The sequence below is a fragment of the Nuphar pumila genome, chromosome 12 (assembly GCF_984573655.1).
Source record: "Nuphar pumila chromosome 12, dmNupPumi1.hap1.1, whole genome shotgun sequence".
NCBI lineage: Eukaryota > Viridiplantae > Streptophyta > Magnoliopsida > Nymphaeales > Nymphaeaceae > Nuphar > Nuphar pumila.
The window spans coordinates 5,981,900-6,001,543 of NC_143260.1; the positions used below are offsets into that span (position 1 = coordinate 5,981,900).

Consider the following 19,644-nt stretch of genomic DNA (forward strand, 5'->3'; position numbering starts at 1 on the left):
CAAAGCCCAAAGTTTTTTGAGGGAACAAACAAAGTTCAAAGTTGGCAGCTGTGAACTGTACAAAAAATTGCATTTGCCTCTTAATAGCATCTTTTACTCTTTCCTATGCATTTCTTTGATTCCCCTTGTCTTAACTTGTCAATATAGCCGATTGCTGATCTTGCACATCCTTTTGCTGAAGGGAGAAGGCTTTCACAGTGCTCAAAATGTTGGTGCCACTACTTGGATATTTCTCAAGTACCAAATGATCGAACATGCAAAAAATAAGCTAATTCTACAAGCAGTTAGGCAACTTGGCCTTTGGCAATCTCTTAGCAACTTCTAAGTTTTCCAGTTAGCATGGTCATCTTCTCAATTCTCAATTATGGAGTCTAGTAGGGTGCTTGGCTGAGCTCTAATGCGGCTTAGCCACTCTTGGCCAAACAAGATCAAGTGAGTACCAATTAGGCAATTACCAAATGAAGCAATTCTTAGCTTGGAGTCACCAAGCTTTAAGTGTTGATATTGGTGGTGTTTGAATTTCTAACCGGAATATTAAAATGTCACTAAAAGGGTCCAAAGTTGAAACTCAAAATAAGAAAGCAGTGTTACCAGATGCCTATTTAATGTGATTACCTTTATCAAGACTGAACAGTTGCAATACTTTGTCATCTCAAGTACTTGAGGAACTTGAAGTAACTCATAGTAGAAGCACAATTGGAATAGTCTGCACTTCATTATCTCAATTAGCTAGGGATAGCAAAGTCAACAAAGGCAAGACAACCTATCGCCTTATCCATTTTGGCAGTTCCAAACAAATGAGAACATTGGACCAGCTCCAACCACAGTATTTAGTTGGCAGATCCACTCTATCTTTATGTTTATTAGAGACCAGACCGAGTCTGGGACCTGGACCTACTTGTTAAGACGTTTTACATAGAAACCAGTGAAAAAACAAGGGCATTTTTGTGAGGGTGGAGAGCAAGAAATTCAATCACCGAGTCATGCCAATAAGCATGTGAACATCTCAGTACCTTTACATCATATACACAAACTGGTCCTGTGGAATTAAGTATATACATGCATACATACATTATCATTACATCAACTGATAACATGAACCACTTAATACAAGCAAAACCTGATCAAGAAAATATACTCTCAATCTCACCATAATTGAGTTACATGCAATTTATGCTGGCACGGGGGTCTCTAATTGTTCTTTCCCTGTAATACTTTCCTTCAAATTCTTGAAGAATACATCATAATCCTTCTCAGGAGGAGGGTTGTTTGGGTTCACAGTGAATGGTTCACTGAATGGAACAACACTTTTGACCTACAGCATGAAAGGAAGCAAATAATTAGCCCTTGATAGGGGAATTTTGCTCTAATTTTAAACTGACATTGGGTGCAGTCATGTCAAATATCATAGTAAATGGTTCTAAAGGAGCAGGAAAAACAGAAGTGAGTTCATATGTGTCATGTGATAATAACAAAAAAAAAAGGTAGTCCCCATAAACAAGTGTGGTACTTCGATAAAAAAACTTGAATTGCATCAACATATGCAATAGTTCAACAGCAGAAATATAAAAGGCAAAACTTTGCCATGTACCCCACTCAAATATAAATGCATGAAATAGCCACTTAAAAGGCTTCATAGGGAAGACATTAGCTATAGATGCTTATGTATTGCTGAAGTTAAAAAGTGTAAAAATATAAACTTGTTTTCCCAATAAAGACAATAATTAAGAAACAACGCATGTTATAATTGGCCAAGCAAACAATTTCCTAGAAAATGAGAATTTGCCCATAAGGATCACAATAGCATGCAGTGACACCACAGACATGCTGTTTCACTCTATTAAAAAGAACAAACTTGACCAATTCAAGGTATCCAAATGTTTTTCTAAATAACCTAAGCAACTTGATCTAACATGAGAATAGCTTTACTGGAACCAGATAATAACATCACATTTGCATAGTACGGCTCAAACCAATTTGCAACTATCTGAACAGAAAAACAAAATCTGCTCTCTAAATTCATTGAAAAGAGCATCTTCTATGAATAATAATGTCCTATACCTTCAACAGAAATAACATCCAATATAGAAGAAAAAAAAGCTTAGAAAAGGTTAGAGGATTTGATGAAAAAATACAAACATTTCTCTGAAAAATTATAATTAGTTTAAAGTTTAAATCTTCTGAAGTTCCAGTCAAACAATTGAAAATCCGGAATGTAACAAAATCTCCAAGAATGTGAACAAAATCTAAGCTACTTTTTAGGTTGTGGTGCCCCATATTATGATGATCTTTTTGTTGATAATGATAGTTATGCTGTTGAAGTGGCACATGAAGAGGATCATGTCAATCATTTTGTCATAATGGTGCATAATGGTGATTATGTAATGGCAGCATTGAGAGAGAGAGAGAGAGAGAGAGAGAGAGAGAGAGAGAGAGAGAGAGAGAGAGAGAGAGAGAGAGAGAGATAAATGTCCATTACATTCAATAAAATCAGAGTAAATTTTCTGGAATTCAACCTAATCCACTGCTCTCTGTTATATCAGAAAGGAACACTTGTAGAAATACTTACTACCATTGTATTGATTTTTATAGAATGAAATTAGAAAATTTCTCTGATAGGTTTCTTATGTAGCATAATGTTGCATGTTCTATAAAAACTCCATTTTTCATATCAGTCAACTAAGATATACACTTTTTGGAAAGAAATGAAGTCCTATATAGCTCAATTTTGACAAGAAGAAACAGTTTAAGATACAGACTGCCTATTGAAAATTTTAACATATTCACTTTTTGTTTATAATTCCTTCTCAACATATTCTTTCAAAAGCTTCATTTTCCACATCAGTTAATGATAAATGAAAACGTCCAACAAGTATTTGTTAAAACGTATTGATTCATATATGAGTGTATATGTATATATTATATATTTTTGTAGCTGTTTTATTATTATAATAGGTTTTGCCCATGTAGGGGCTTTTTGGTTATTTTACACATGTAATAAGTACTGCCCATTAGGGGCAGACCTGTCTTTATTTATTTTTTCATTTTTTGTGTTCTTGTTATTTGTTGTAAGGACTTTTTGGTAATTAGGATCTCCCCAAGGGCTATATTTATAACCGTTGTGATCAATATTGTAAGTATCGTACGATACATATCATTACTATGGGAAAAAGCGATACAATACACACTTGTATCACATTACAAGTGTGTATTGTATCCGTATCATATGTATCGTATAATACAACCCTGTATCGTGTTGTATCGTACGATATAGGGTGTATCGTACGATATACCTTCAACCATAGTGACAAGTTTTTATCGACAAATTCTCGTTTTTCAAAAACTCGCGAGAAATTGAAAAAATTCCATAAATCTCACATTTTTTCGGCAAAATCTCGGCAATAAAAAATGAATTAAAAAATATAAAAAAAATAAATTTATAAGAAAATATCAATAAAAATTATTTAAAAATAAAAATATAGGATTTTTTGTGATAAATAGCCATTTAAATCGTAAATATCGCGTTTAAATTGCGGTATTTAAGTTTTTTTCATAAATCTCGCGATATTTTGAAAATCTTGCGAGAAATTGCCATTTTAAACTTTCAGGCAATTTCTCGCGATATTATCGCGAGATTTTCATAAATCTCGCAATATTCGTCACACTGCCTTCAACACACTTTAAAAATGACTGAAACTTGTTTTTTATTTTTTTGGGTTTTAAAGACCTCTTGAGGGTCGACTTCCTCATTTGAGTAGAGGCCATTAGAGGGGCATTCACGCACCTTAGGAGTCGTGAGAGCGATTTGGGGCCGATCCGTGCTCAAGGGAGAGGGCTTTTGCAATTTCCTTAAGAGTGCATTTCTACCATTTTTCCACTCAAGTGAGTTAAGGTAAAAAATCTCTATTACGATACACCTTCTTTAAGGGGTATCCACGTACCCTAGTGCCAATTGAACACTTCAAGTTTGAATTCATATGAAATAAATATTCAAGTTAATGAAAGGTTCCAATCCAAAGTTCAAAACATCCATTTTCAAGCAGTGTATGCCAAGGTCCAGACATATCACACAGAAAAAGGGGGTTTCCATTAACAAACCATATGACCTGAACAACATTGGTGAAAGACTAGAGTCAACTCTATTAGAGAAGTCATTAGTTTCTAATACTTGGGGTATTTATGTCACTTATGTATTATTGTGTTGTATTATTCTTTTGTATTAAGGGATAGTGGATGTTTGATGATGTCTTATGCAACTCATAGAGACATAAATGCTTCATATGTGATTTTATGGTTCTATTTTGTAAAATTCATCATTGTTTCACGTGTTATGATTTTTTTACAATTTTTTTCTAATTTTTCATGATTTTTTGAAAATTTTAGAAATTTGTTATTAAAAAATTATAATTTTTTATGGTACGATACAAAACGTATCTTATTTTGATCCCGACCGATATGGGTAACGATACAATACTTACAAACTTGGCTGGGATGATCCCAACAACTATATGGTGACTCATGTACCCTATATAAAGGGTTAAAAACCCTCATTTGTTACTAATGTTTTTCTAAGCATTCTATCTCAATAAAGATTATTAATTTTTATGTTTTTTGTGTTCTTTTGTGCATGTTCTTTGGTGCCTCTTATGATCTCATCTATTTGACATTGATTGACTTGTGTATTGTTCCTTTGTGGACTTGTGCTTGTGCACATTTAGACTCTTTGTAGCCATTGTATGCACTTAGATACTTTTGTATTGCCTTTGGCATTTGTATTGTCCCTTGTAGGACTTGTCCTTGTGCTTATGCACATTATGATTTCGCTTTCCACTTGATTTCATTACATGGTATCAGAGTCAAAAAAAATTTCTTGGTATTTTGCCTCTTTGGGTCTTGAGACTCTTTGGTTCGAGTTCGTATTTCATGAAGGAATCGTGATCGATGTATGACTTGGATTCAAGGGAGAACTTGACCCGGTATGTATCTTAAATCTTTATATATATGATTGTTTTTACTTGAGTTGTCTATCTCATGCATTACACATGAGAAAATACTCATTTTTCTTATATTTGAAAAATTATTTGTTATTTTTTTAAATCTAAACATTTAAATGCTTTTCAAATTTATTGTTGGATTTATTTTTTTAAAAACCTTATTAAATGTTTGATAAAGTTTATAATATTTATTTGATTTTGTAAAATGATATTTATACATGTGTATGCTTTTATGAGATATAGTTTGAATCTTAGGTTTTTAAACTCTCTTTATTTAGTAGTATTCTTGATCATGTGTTTTTGGCACTTAGATGTTTTATTCGAGCATTGCCACAAGGACTTTTTGGTCATTGACCATATAGTCATTGGGATCTCCCCAACAACTATATTCATAGCCGTTGGGATCATCCCAACGGCTATATGGTGACTCATGTAGCCTATATAAAGGGGTAAAAAAAACCCATTTGTTACTAATGCTTTCCTAAGCATTATATCTCAGTAAAGGTTACTATTTTTTATGTTTTTTGTGTTATTTTGTGTATGCGCTTTGGTGCCTTATGATCTCATGTATTTTCCATTGATTGACTTGTTTATTGTTCCTTTGTGGACTTGTGCTTGTGCACATTTAGGCTCTTTGTAGCCATTGTATGTACTTAGGTGCTTTTGTATTGCCTTTGGCATTTGTATTGTCCTTTGTAAGACTTATTGTTCTTGTTTTTGTATTATTCTTGTGCTTATGCACATTATGATTTTGCTTTCTGCTTGATTTCATTACAGTATTGGCTTCTATTCAAAATGCTTCTATTCAAAATGATACAGTCCCAAAAATGATACAGTCCCAACTTATTGCAAGCAATTTAAGCACTAACTTTTTTGTATCCTCTTCATTACTTCAACTTGATAGCAATTCAACATTTTTAACAAAAGACTATAAATGGTACTTCTTTGTAAAGTCCAAATGATCCACTATCGGGTTTGTACTTAAGATTGTATAGCTATTTGACTAAAATTAGTTAAGCATCTAAAAGGCATGATAATTGATACAATTTATTGAGAAAAAGAAAGGGAAAAAACAGGGAATATTTTTGCATGCCTAAATAGACAAGATAAACTAAAACCTCAAACGTCTTGTCAAGCGCATTTGGGCTTTCCAGAGCAGCAACACACATAAGAGCAATCTCTTCTCTTGATATCTTTCCCTGCATTTTTCACAAACTTTCTTGTCAGAAACCCCAATGATTGCTTCAGATGTTTTACAACGAGGTGAGTGTCATGAAACCCGAGACACAACCGAAAGACAAACAAAAAAGGTACTAAAACATAAACACAATTTATTTAACCAAAAAAGGAAATAACATATTTATAGATTCACTAGAACACCAAGAAATAAAATAAATAATTTTTATTAATAACAAAAAAAACAAAAATTACAAATAAACATCATTACAAAACACTCGAGCACACACCATATGTACAACTATCCTCTCTCAGCTATACAACAAAAGGATGGGTAATATATAGAGGAAGACGCAATGACTCGTTTGATTAACTAGCCGTTAGAGCTAGTCCTAACAATTAGTTTGACTAGTCAGACTTGCTGTTAGAGCAAATCCCAACAACTAGTTTGACTATTCAAACTAGCCATTAAAGCAAATCCTAACAGCTAGTTTGACTACTCAAACTAGCCGTTACAAGCCCCAACAGCTAGTTGGTCATTCAAAAAATGACAAAAACAAAACAAAAACAAAAAATAAAATATTTAGTCAATTTAATAATGACAAAAAGACATAATCTAACCTAAAGTATACCATAAGTATACTTACTAATCTAATAGGTATACATAGAGTATGCCTATCCTAAAAAACATAAAAGATATATCAGATTTCGTACGAATGGTTCAGCTTATGCACAGGAAAGTAGAGAGAGAGAGAGAGAGAGAGAGAGAGAGAGAGAGAGAGAGAGAGAGAGAGAGAGAGAGAGAGAGAGATGCACAATCGGCTGGGGCGGCATACCAACTGGGGCTCGACCTCCAAACCCTAGGATATATAAACTATACAGGTTTACAATGATCCTTGTAATATCAGAGATATTACAAGGATGCCATTAATGAAGCTAATTTGACATGTGTTTCATTTAACATGTCATGCGTATGGATCTGGATCCAGATCCATACGCAGTGTATATTTTAACAAGATATACCTAAAGTATACCTTGAATACAACTCAAATTAAAAGTACAAGAATACACATCAAAATAAAGAAAGAAAGAAAATACCTAAAATACACTTAGGTATACTTTGGTATATACAAGACAAATACAACAACATAGGAAAATGCTATGTATATCTTAACAATGAGATGATTAAATTTTACAACTCCTTCAACATATTTTTCTACATGCAATTGTGATCATTCAAAAAGGCCAAGACCTCTGTCGAAGCCAATTTCATACATAGAACAAAGAACTAAAGAATTGTCACATATTCGTAAACAGAGAAAAGTAACTGAGGTACCGTTATGTTGTCACCCTGGTCAAAAATAAGATCAGCACCAGAAGGCTCTTCAGTTAGCGCACAAGGCCTTATAATTGTGTATGGAATACCACTCTCTCGTATCAAATCCTCCCCCTAATTTGAAATAAAACAACACATCAAAGGCTTCAATCATCTACGCCATTTGGAAAGGTTACTTCACATATCCTAGTTGCAAAACTAGACAGTGTATTGCTTCATCGGCATACAATCCAATATTAACTGCTGCAATTTAAAAAAAAAAACAGAAGTACAAAGTCATATGTTCTTAAAATGAAGCATCACAATCAATGAGCTCAAGACTTTTAAAAGAAAACTTCCTACTCAATAATGCAATGCACAGAAAATTTAACTTTATATTAATGTTGAAACCAACCAACTACCATAAACACAGATACAAATCATGCACGTACTCTTTTGAATCTAGTGTTCTCTCTAATTACAATGTCATACATATTGCTTTTCCTTCATTAATGTGTATATCAAACTGAGTCATGCAGCGGAATATACCTTCAACTTAAATGTGAGAATATAACCCAGCTCCTTATTCAAGCGCACAGCAGGAGGCTGTTTGCTTAAATCAAGTCCAGGCCTGTCAGGCCGAGTAACTCCAGCAGAACTCACATGAATAAACCTACAAAAAAATTAGAGAAAAAAAATTGAACATAGAATCACCTTGATATATTCTTATATTGGAACTTGAAAGGTATGTATGATTGAGCACAGTGACAACAATACCTTGGCATGATAGGATCCTGAATATATGCTCGCACACTTGAAATTGGGAGCTGGAATTTGCCTTCCTCAAATGTTGGGTTTAGTATTCCATCATATTCAAACTTGCTGAACATAAGCTGCAGAAAACTTCAAACAGATTTCACATGAGCAAATGGAACTTCAGAAGGGAAAATAATGCAGTATGGAATATAACTACCTGCAGAGATACAACTTTACTTGGATCAAATGGTGGAGCATCTTTTACAGTCCGTGCACGAAATATAGGTCTTAAAGAAGAAAACTGGACTTGGACCTGAATTATTTGACTTTTGAATGAATAGAAAATTAGAGGACAACAGTGAAGTGATAAAAGACAACCTTGTTGCTGTACTTACACTCTCCCATTGTCCTTTTACAGTGTCAAAACTTGCAGTATATCCCACTGTATCCCAGTCAGGACTAGTTCACAGAATAAGTTTATAACGACGACTATCACCTTTAATTCAGAGTTCCACGCCATCATAGGGAGAAAGATCAACAGGCACAGAGAAGTTCTGAAAAGAGCACATACAATACCTCGTCTATGATTATATGGATAGGAATATATCATGAACAAGTGAAAGTAATTCTCACACGCGTAAATGTATCAAACACAATGTTCAAAAAGTAAGAAAGGGCCCTTTTGTAATTTTAATTTGAAAAGGTACATTTCTTTTTTTATCCTCAAAAGTAAGTGTAAAATTTCAAAGTGACAGCTTTTGTGAGTGTTTTAGTTATGTCAATCAGTTGAACCACAAGCTTATTTCAGTCTGAACTCTGAAAGCATACTCCAACATAAACTACAAATAGCCAGTGCTTATGGAAGCTCTGGAATTCTGTCTCCAATATTTGGAAGCAATTTAAATTTTTTGTTCAACAGAATATGCGAAGAAGTGCCATGAGATATACTTCCCTCTTTACCTGTATGAGTCCAGCATAAGCATATAAAACAATGCAATCATAAAGTTCCATGAGGTATACTTCTCACTTTACCTTGAAATGCAGCATGTAGAAGCAGAAAAAAAGTGGTGTATGACTTCTTTAATTCATTTTCTTTTCATGGCAAAGCGAGTGCAAAATTTTCTGAATTTCAAGATAGAAATATTGGATGCAGAACAACTAAGCATATCTTGATGACTTTCATGAAAGACAAAATGACAGTCAGAAAAACAGTCCATTAAATTTGCTTCCCAGAATCCTACATCTACACTTCATGGAGACCAAATTGGACAGGTAACAGCATGAGTCAACAAAAGGATTGATGAGAAACAAAAAAGGCAACATGTAAGATTCAAATAAAATGAGACTGCTTGTTGTATAAAATAGAGGACCTTTTCTGATGAAATAGAAGGGAAATATGAAGATTTACCTTTGTTCTGATACTAGTAAAACCACCATTGTTAGCAGTGAAAACACGTCCTGATGGACAGAAACAGAAGCATGTCATGGACAAAAGAATATAAGACTACTAGCAATAGATAGGAACTCGGAACAACTGCTCAGGGTTCAGTACAGAGTTGTATTGGAGTTCTTAACAATAAAAAGAATAAGCTTACAGACCTATAAAAATCCCAGTTGCTCCACCAAATTCACCACCATGTAGATCTACCTGAAATGTACTTTCACTTATACCTCCCATGACAACATCATCTAGAGCACCCCATGCAAGCCCTTCAGAAATGCCATCTGAACATAGAAATCAAAGATCAATAAACCAAAATAAGATGATCCACTCCAGAGCGCATAGGGGCCTAGCTATGCTATGCAGAAGCAGGACAGGTTGAGATGGGACAAGGTCCAATTTTAGTCAGTATAAGACATTGCTAATTCATGAAATGGTCATCAGATATTAACCCTTTTTTCTCACAACTTGTGATGCGACAGTCTATGGATTTGTTGAAACATCAAGGAATATTCAACCCTTGGACTGCAAAATCTTTCTTTCACTAATCTGGACATTATGCATGTTAGCCCAGTCATATCCATGATCAACCAATGAATTAGGCTTGCCAAGAATCCTTGTTAAAATAATAGACAGGGAATTCAAAATGCTCTTTTACAATCTTATTCATGCCTTCATTGCTCTATATACATATACATTTAATGTAGTTATAGCTGTTACCTTCAAATCCAAATATAAATTTTCCATTCCGAATTCCAATACTATCCTTCACCACATTGATCAAATTTCTCATGCCAATGTACTCTACCATTTCAGGGGCGGCACCTTTGATCTAATTTTATAGTAGAAATAAACATGTCAATAAGGCAGCAGATGGAAAAAAGTATATAAATAAAATTATGATGAGCCAAGAGACAAAAAGAAAGCTAAATATTGAACATGATTCTTAACACATTTTATAGGCAATGCTTCATCACCTCTGGCTCAAAGAACTTGATCCCCTGCCAATAAAATGCAATGTAAAATTATCAGGCAAAAGATGGGGAATCCCTTTAGGAAAAGATCATGCAGATAGGAGTTACAGACTTATAGGTACAATATAACATTTCTAATAGAGCTTATTGTATTCAGAAGATATGTTAATACAGAGGAAAAGGATGAAACACAATTAGTTTTTTCTTCTTCTAGTCTGTGAAAGGCTAGTTGTACAGAACGTGAGCTAATAACGTACTTGACTGTATTTTTCCCTGTCAGGAGTATCCCCTTCCTTTGGACCAACAATGACAGAGACTGCACTTATGATTTTCTTCACACCTTTGAAATATTCTGGAGAAAGTGTCTCTGCCTTTGTAACATCTCCAACAACCTAAAAACAAAATTGAATAACATGTGTTGCAAAAGAAAAAATGAAAACACATGCATATTCTATCATCCCATGTCATTCCCTTCATGCAAAACCAACCATTGATATGATACACAACCTTTATTCAAGCAGAGAGTCGTCCATACATCTCACCCAATCTTTAGAGTTCATAGTCAAACACACAAGTGAACACACACACACACAAAGATGGAAAGCCAGCCCATGGTACACGGAGATTATATTTTTTTCTTCCATACAGGCAGCCGGAAGTGCTTCCATGTCCATATCCCAGGTGTTGGGGAAAGATACAACACACTATCGATAGATTGAACAAGGAGTTTACGTGGTTCGGCAAGAGTTGCCTACGTCCATGGCAGTACTGAGATTCTTTATTCAGATTGAGAAAAACCATATGTTGCAAAAGGCAGATTGCCTCCTTTAAATAGGAATCTAGAGAGACCTATTTAGATTAAATCTCTAGGATAATCTTTAGGGTAAAATTATATAACTACCCTTCAAAATTTTGGCCTCGGGGACTAACGCCCCTGAACCCCAAACCCCCCCTAACTTAGCGCGAAATTGGATCCGCGGAAATTAGGGATTTATATCAGGCTCCACACTCCAACACCAGGACCATACTCTGGTCAAGTTAAACCTAGCTATCTACAATAATTATGATGCGATAAGCATGGAAATCAAGATATCATATTATAGGGGAAATATAAAAACAGTATAAAAACAAAGAAAATGTTTGCAATAAGGAAAAAAAAAAGACATCATATTACAAGGACAATATAAAGACAGCATACAGACAACACTGCATAAAGACAAAGCACATGTTTGCAGATTTTGTTAACTACCTCCAAATATCAGATTCTGAGTAAGCATATATGGTGTACAACTGCTAGACAAAGATATATTGCAGGGCCTTTAGCAAGTTTTTTATGATCACTGACTATTCATGAACAGTATACCACAAACACAAGTTGCTTGATGCTTGCGTCAATGTTACAGTTTCAGAAGAAAAAACACTTCCTGTATAAATTTTCTAATGGATTTTTTTTGGGAAATGCATTTTGTCATGCACCAACTCCATGATTTTATCAGTATGATTATTATGCAAACACTTACCATGTCAACATCTGGTCCAAACATAGCCCGTGCTTTATCTGGATTTCTGGCCTGGCCAGCATGAGAACAGACAAAGGAAATAAGAACCTGTAGCCATGAAAAGATGATTTTTACACAATAAAAAGCACATTTTAGAACAGAAGAAAAAATTACCAGGATGCGGACTGGTAGACCTCGCCTGCTTAAAATGTCAACTACTCTTCTTCCAACACCACCAGTGGCTCCTGATACAAGGATAATGCCATGCTTGTCCATTTTCTTGACTGGTTCACTTGATGTTGAGCTTGAAAGTTTCTCCAGAAGAAACTCAAAGAACTATGTATGCACACAAGTAATGCAAAGGACTCACCAAGATAATCTAATAGTGTTTAAAAATGTGAATAACAGGAATACCATAGTCAAGTTACCTTACCTTAAAAGGAGATGGAGGCCCGTTGAAGAAGTACAGAGTCTTCAAAAATCTACCAAAATCCCAATCCTGTCTGTCAGCTTGAGCAAAAACAGTACTACAAGAACGTTTTGATGTGAGTGGCAACAACCATGGATAAGATGGATGCAGTCTGTCATTCAGATGAATGGACTGTTTAAAATGGGAGACCAGCAACCTCTTCTCATTATGCTTCCTACCAACAGAATATAAAGAACCCTGCAGTCGCCACGAGAACATTAAATGCAACATTCTGCAGCATGCGATATGGAATCTGCAAAATTAAATGGTAAATAGAGTTTTGCAGTATGTAATGTAATAGCTGGATCAGTAGTCACACTATCTTAACCGATTGGTCTAGGTTGCAAATCCACTGAGAGCAATCCCCAAGCATATCAAGGACAGTTTCCAAATTTCCTTCCAAAACTAGATTTTAGCTAATGATTTCCGAAACATGGAAATGAACACATCGCAATTTCAACCTGGGCAAGTATGCAATGCTTAGCATGAATCATATGCTTCATAAGAAAAAATATGCTGTAAAATTTATTTTTTTGGTCATTTCAGAATATGCAGCATATTCAATCTACAAAACCAACAAATTAGCTAAGTCAAGGACTGTCTAAACACTGTTAAATCCAACATAAGCAAGACTTGCCATTGAGATGCTCCCCACCTCAACCATACTATTTCTGAAGTTTCACCACCATGCTACTTTTAAACCTCAATTTTCTACAAGAATGATACATGGAAATGGATTCTTTCCCATATTCCAAAAACCTCCATTGACCATTCTTTTCACCTTTTTCACTTCTCAAAAGTTGGCCCCAATTCTATTCCATCTACTGACACTTGATGACTCACCAGATTAACAGTTAAGAGGCACAATGCACTGAATTCTTCTCACAAACTTAGTTTTGATTAGATGGATCAGCATATAAATGTCAAATGTTACGTACAAAGAGCAGTGGCAATTCTCATCACCATGAAACCGAACAAAGACGGGGTGTAAAATCTTCTGACTAAACGGAACTGCCCAAGAAAAATAACTGTCTATGAAAAAGTATAAATACAATTTTCAGTGAAGAAATTAAAAACATGGTAATCGATGGTTTCCCAGACCATCTACAAACTTCTCTCCAACTTCACATCCCCATAGTGACTATTCTCAGGAAGAGAGAGAGAGAGAGAGAGAGAGAGCTGAAAAGCGATCAACGTTACTTAAAAGTGAAACTCAACAAAGCGTTGAGACCCACAAGCACAAACACAACAGCATAGCATGAGAACACCAATAACACAAAACAGAACACTCATAGAGGACCACAAACATCTATCGGTTTGTGGCAGAGGCAGGTCTTTGAGATATATGCGTAAGATAGCATACACATCAGCCAAGACCCTATAGGTCAAACGGTTAAGGTTGAACAGGACATCCCGAAAAGTAGCATCATTTCTGGCCATTCATATGAACCACCACACTGTAAACAACCAAACTCTCCAAATAGTCCTCCACTTCTTTTTGCGTCTACTTATAGCAGGGCCGAGGATAAGATCTAACGCAAAGCAACCCTCCCGCACAACAATTGATGGAGCCCTCCAAGTTTTAGAAAACAATTCTTGAAACACTTCACACGACCAGAAAAGGTGTTGTGTAGTTTTTTCAGCCTGTCGACAAAGCACACACCAACTGGGAAACTGAAAACCCATCCTCTTGATATTGTTATGGGTCTGTATCTGGTCATGAAGAATCAACCAAGCCAATACCTTGGTCCTCGGAGATGGTCCCTTCGCCCATAGAGCATTGTTGAAGATCCAGCCCTGACCTGGAGGCAGAAGAGAACGGTAGACCTTGTGGACTTGGAAAACTCCCGCATTCGAGACTGCCCATTGAAGCCAAGATCCGTCTACCCCTACGTCCAAATCCCTGTCAAGAAACAAACGCAATGCCCTAAACCACATTTTCCTCAAATGCGATGTGTATGGTCCACGAGCCCCCGGCGAACAACAAGCGAATCGATTAGACCATATTTTAGCCGTAGGAAGTTTGCGCATGCATCCTGTGACGTATGAGCCAACCAGCACTGCTTCACAGCCAATGCCACACTTCTTTTACGCAAAGCAAAAATTCTTAAGCCAGCCATAGTCTTTGGCATAACGATGGAGTCCCATCCCACCAAGTGCCTCTTATAAGGTCCATTTACACCACGCCACAAAAACCTTGACAAGACGCGCTTCAGTTGGTGCTCAACATTGACAGGCATGACACAGACCGACATGAAAAATTCTGGAATTGCTGACAAAACATGCTTGATCAAAGTAATTCTGCCCGCAAGAGACAAATATCTTGCACGCCAAGACTGGAGCTTAAGACACACCTTGTCAACAACGGGTGCCCATGATGTTTTAGAGGTTGACTTGACTTGTAGGGGGAGGCCCAAGTACTTGATCGGCAACGGCCCTATTGCGCAGTTGAAATTTTTTTCCACCGTATTTTGACTGGTCGGATCGCCATTCAGAAGCGTGATCGAACACTTATTTTCATTTAGCTTCAGCCCAGACAACGCTGCAAAAAACATGAGAATAAGCCTGACGCGAAGCATCTGCTGTATTGAAGCCCTTCCAAAAACTAGCATATCGTCTGCATATTGTATAATATGACCAGAAAAGCCTTGGATATCCAATGACTGTAAGAAGCCCCTTGTCTGTGCGCGTCTAAGAATCACTGCAAGTCCTGCCACTGTATTAAACAAAAGCGAAGATAGCGGACATCCCTGCCGTAAGCCCCGCCGCAAAGAAAATTGCTCAGGCTGAGAGCCTTATCGTTGTTTCTTCCACTGGTGGGGGTTACGACCGTGGACGGCCACCGGCATCAAGGGGTTTCGTTGCTCAGCCTGCAAAAGGGGTTATGCATTGTGAAAGGGGTTTCGGCCACAGGCCTCAAAGATTTCGGAGTTTCTACGGCAGGCATGAAGGATTCTGACCACCACTGCCAATCCATCGGTGAGTCGTTCCTCTCTCTCTCTCATTCGTTCTCTCTTTCTCTCCAAGACCACCCTGCCCGCTTGCTGGGGCCATCGACCACGTTACGGCCCTGTTTCGATGCCCTTCCACCCCATCACAAGACTCCTTCTCGCTCTTCATCGCCCTCTCTCTGTGAGGAGTTTATACTATGGCACATAATCGTCATCACCGGCTGAATTCTGGAGCATTTTGGGGACTCAGCTCTAGGCAGCCTCGTCGCATCAACCGTGATGCTCTGCTTGTTTTGGAGAAGGCCCTTAACGATTGGGGGGCTGCCTATTGTCTGCGACAGTATGGTGCTTCTGTTAACCTGCCGTTCCGCGTAACAGCATCCTTTTTTCATCAACTCAGAGAGGTTTTCGCAGCATGCCTAAAAACCAGATCGTTAATGCTCTCTGACATTAGGAAATTCCTGCGAGTAGTGCGGAAGGAGGCGGCAGGGGCTTGCTCAGTAGGTTCCATCCTTCATCCGCCTTTCTTTTTCAGGCTGTCTGCGGAGGAACTGCTCGACGGATGGCAGCTTGTTCCATCGGCGTGGCAACACTCATTTAGTTCTGTCATTAGCAGTGCACAAATCTCTCGAGCTCGAAAGGCCGATTGGTGGTGCTCGGAATGCTTATCATTGAATTTTCGCAGTCGTACCGATTGCTTCCATTGTGGGTGCGGGCGTCAAGGACGCAGACACCCGGTTTGCTACGCCCGGCGAAGCTTTCGTCGTTCTGCTCACTTGCCTTCGGATTCGGTTAATCGCCACGGTAAATCACGAAAGAAGGTTACCTTCAGCAATCTGCAGGAGCTATGTGTGTTTGAATCTCTAGAGCCCCCGTGCCAAGCATTTCGAGTGGGATCCATCTTGGTTTCCATTCGTCGGACAAACCAGAGTTCCACTGGAACGTCTCCATTGTCGTCGGAACCTGCCTCTCTAGTGGACAATCATTGTGAACTCATGATGGAGCGATTGTCACAGCTCCCCAAAATACAGGAGGCCCCTTATCGATACTTGGAGAAAGAATCTCCTCGTGAAGATGTTAACATCAGTACCCGCTCTGTGCTAGAGGATCAAGTTTATGGCTACTCAGATGTTGTGATCAATGACGCTTCGTATTCTGCTTGCCCTGTTTTGAAAACCTGCGAGAAAGCAGCCCCGAAAGGACGTGTCGTTCTTGGCCAGCGCACAAATATCTCATTTTTATGCCATGTCATTGTCCCGACAGTTGGCAACATTATAGATATCATCATTGGACCCTTTCGGATAATTGTGGAAACTCCTTTGACATTCATATCCTATCTCTCTTCTTGTTTTGGCATAAAAGTTTTTCATTATCGACCGGATACGGCTCCCGCCTTAGTTTGTGGCAGGGGGTGGGTCGGGAACACAACGTTTCCAAGGCTCCTCAAGCGGTGCAAACAGACATTGTGCACGAAATCAATGAAGGGGAATCCTTACGGGAAAAGGGGGATGATGACCGAGTGCTTTCTCAAGTAATGGGATTTGATGTCACGGAGGCAGCACAACTACTGGGTATCGATTTATCGAAATCACAACTCCAGGAAATCTCAAAGGATCTTACGGTACGTGCTACAGCTGTGGATTCATTAGTTAGTCAGCCTTCTCTGTATGATGGGTATCCAACGTCCTCTAGTTTGGGATCTACGCGAAAGAGAAGGGCTACCAACACGAATATACCTCGAGTTCAAAGGAGAGATGTTGTTTCATCGCGTCGTTCACCCCGGACACGCAGACCTCGGATTATTCCAGATTGTGTCCAATGAAGATGGCTTGCTGGAATATTCGGGGCCTAAACAGCCCGACTAAACGCTTATTCTTGTCTAATTGGATCAGACAGGAAAATTTGGATGTGATTGCTATTTGTGAAACAAAGATGAAAGAGGTTTCTATTGCTTCGGTTTCAGAGCTATGGAGGGGCGCGAGTTTCTGTTTTAAAGCGGTTGTTAACCATGCTAGGGGTATTTTAATTTTGTGGAAGTCTTCATTGGGGGCGGCTGAGGTGGACCTAGGTCAGTTTTCGATTTCCATCGCTTTCTCTGTACAAGCTCTAAACCGTGTGGTCGTGCTTGCTGCTGTGTACGGCCCAAATTGCTCTTCTAGAAGATTATTGTTATGGGAGGATCTTAATCGAGTGCTCTCTCTGGCTGGTGATTGCCACATTATATTGGGAGATTTTAACTGTTTATTGTCTATTCAAGATTCAAATAATTTAGTGATGCCCAATCCGTCGATCAGAGGATTCCAAGATTTCGTTGCCGCCAATCAATTATACCCAATGCCATTATCTGGAGAAAGGTTTACTTGGTCTAACCAACGGGCACAACCATGTTGTAGGGTGCTAGATAGAGTCTTAATTTCACCCGGACTCCTTGAGATCATCCCAGATATAAAGGGGTGGATTCGTGCCCCAACCGTGTCCGACCATGGTCAGGTGATCGTGCAATGGGGAGGAGGCTTTAGATCAGTTCGTCGCTTTTCTTTTGAGCAGTGGTGGTTAACTGAACAAGAGTTTCATTTAGTGGTTGAGGGCTCGTGGGGTTTGAGGGTTCATGAAGACAAGGCTGCTATCCGATATCAAAAGAAGCTTTCGCGCCTAGCGAAGGATATTAAACTTTGGTTGCAAAGGCGGTCGGTGAGTAAGTTTCACGAGATGGCTGAATGGGAGGCAGAGATCTCATCACTATTCAACCTATTATCTTTCACCGAAGGGTTGTCAGACGCGCAACTGCAGGGGTTGCAAAGCAGACTTGCTGACCGGACAATGTTATTGAAACGTTGGAGGCTAAAAGAGGAGTTGAAGTGGAAGCAGCGTGCTCGCGTGAAATGGTTGGCAGCAGGGGATGAAAATACTCGTTTTTTCCATTCTTTTGCTTCTGATCGGTTTAGACGAAGTATCCTTCAATCGATCACAATTGACGGGGTGTTGTGGGAAGGCTAGAATCTTGTGCCAGCGGTCTCCGACTATTTCGAGAAGCTTTATTCTATTCCGCCAAATACAGGGGGTAATATTGGGCATGAGTTATTTCTTTCTCTTCAACCGGATCAGGTCTTAACCTTGCAACGTAGGTTTTCAGAAGCAGAAATCATGAACGCAATTAAGGATTTGTCGGGTTGGAAGGCACCAGGAGTAGATGGTTTCCCTGTAGATTTTTTCAAAGTATTTTGGAGAGTAGTGAAGAGTGATTTGTGTACAGTGCTGGATGAGTTTCATCGTAACTCTAGACTGCCTAGGCAGTGTCATGTCGGATTAATCTCTCTTATTCCAAAAGAAAGCACTGCCACAGATATTATGCGCTTCCGTCCCATTTCCATAATGGGAGCCTTGTATCGTATAGTCGCAAAGGTATTAGCCTCAAGACTAAAATTGGTGGCGTCTAATCTTTTTTCTACTTTTCAGTTTGCTTTTATTCCTAATAGAAGAGTTCAACAAGCATATATTTCGGCTTCAGAGGTCATTCACTCCATGCACGCGAGTCAGACTCCTTACTTCGTGTTGAAGCTTGATTTTAATAAAGCATATGATTCTGTGTACTGGCCTTTTCTGTCGCAAGTGGTGAATCACATGGGATTCGGTAGCCGTTTTTCCAGATGGGTGTCAGAGCTTATTACCAATGCACAAGCCATGGTGTCCATTAACGGGGTAAAGGGTGAGCACCCTTTACCCCGTTAATGCACAAGCCACATGCTTCGCAGGTGTGAGATCGCCAACCCCCGGGTTCCATGGCGAAAATGAGATAAATCAGGAGCACCATATTTAGCATGAAGCAAGCGAGCACATAGAGAGCCTGGTTGATGGGTCATCCAACATTGTTTGGCCACAAGAGCAATACTCCTCTGTCTTGGAGCAAAAACACCTAAGTCAGTCATACGTCTAAGTAACACCACCGTTCGCCAACCAACCAAATGGCACTTACTCTTAAGTTGACACTTAGACCAAAGAAAATCCGTCATTAAACGACAAATTTGCTTCTCCACGCCCACAGGCATCACGAACATTGGCATGAAGAATT

At 38.3% G+C, this 19,644-nt stretch overlaps 1 protein-coding gene and 1 pseudogene across 2 annotated transcripts; one reads left to right on the forward strand and one right to left on the reverse strand.

Moving 5' to 3' along the window:
* Positions 1-941: 941 nt before the first annotated feature.
* Positions 942-13,005, reverse strand: LOC149819786 (protein HIGH CHLOROPHYLL FLUORESCENCE PHENOTYPE 173, chloroplastic-like; annotated as a pseudogene). Its single transcript, XR_016426565.1, has 15 exons — positions 12,589-13,005; positions 12,330-12,491; positions 12,177-12,227; positions 10,914-11,048; positions 10,660-10,683; positions 10,403-10,514; positions 9,841-9,966; positions 9,650-9,699; positions 8,637-8,795; positions 8,459-8,554; positions 8,263-8,378; positions 8,035-8,158; positions 7,507-7,620; positions 6,113-6,193; positions 942-1,315 (listed from the first exon to the last, which is right to left on the reverse strand). The product of XR_016426565.1 is annotated as a protein HIGH CHLOROPHYLL FLUORESCENCE PHENOTYPE 173, chloroplastic-like (transcript).
* A 4,394-nt stretch (positions 13,006-17,399) lies between these two features.
* Positions 17,400-18,572, forward strand: LOC149819787 (uncharacterized). Its single transcript, XM_089983487.1, has one exon. The coding sequence runs from the start codon at positions 17,400-17,402 to the stop codon at positions 18,570-18,572; it is 1,173 nt and encodes a 390-aa protein (XP_089839613.1).
* Positions 18,573-19,644: the final 1,072 nt, after the last annotated feature.

Coding starts and splice junctions, on each gene's coding strand:
- LOC149819787 (XM_089983487.1), top strand. CDS start 17,400: ATGGCTTGCTGGAATATTCGGGGCCTAAACAGCCCGACTAAACGCTTA.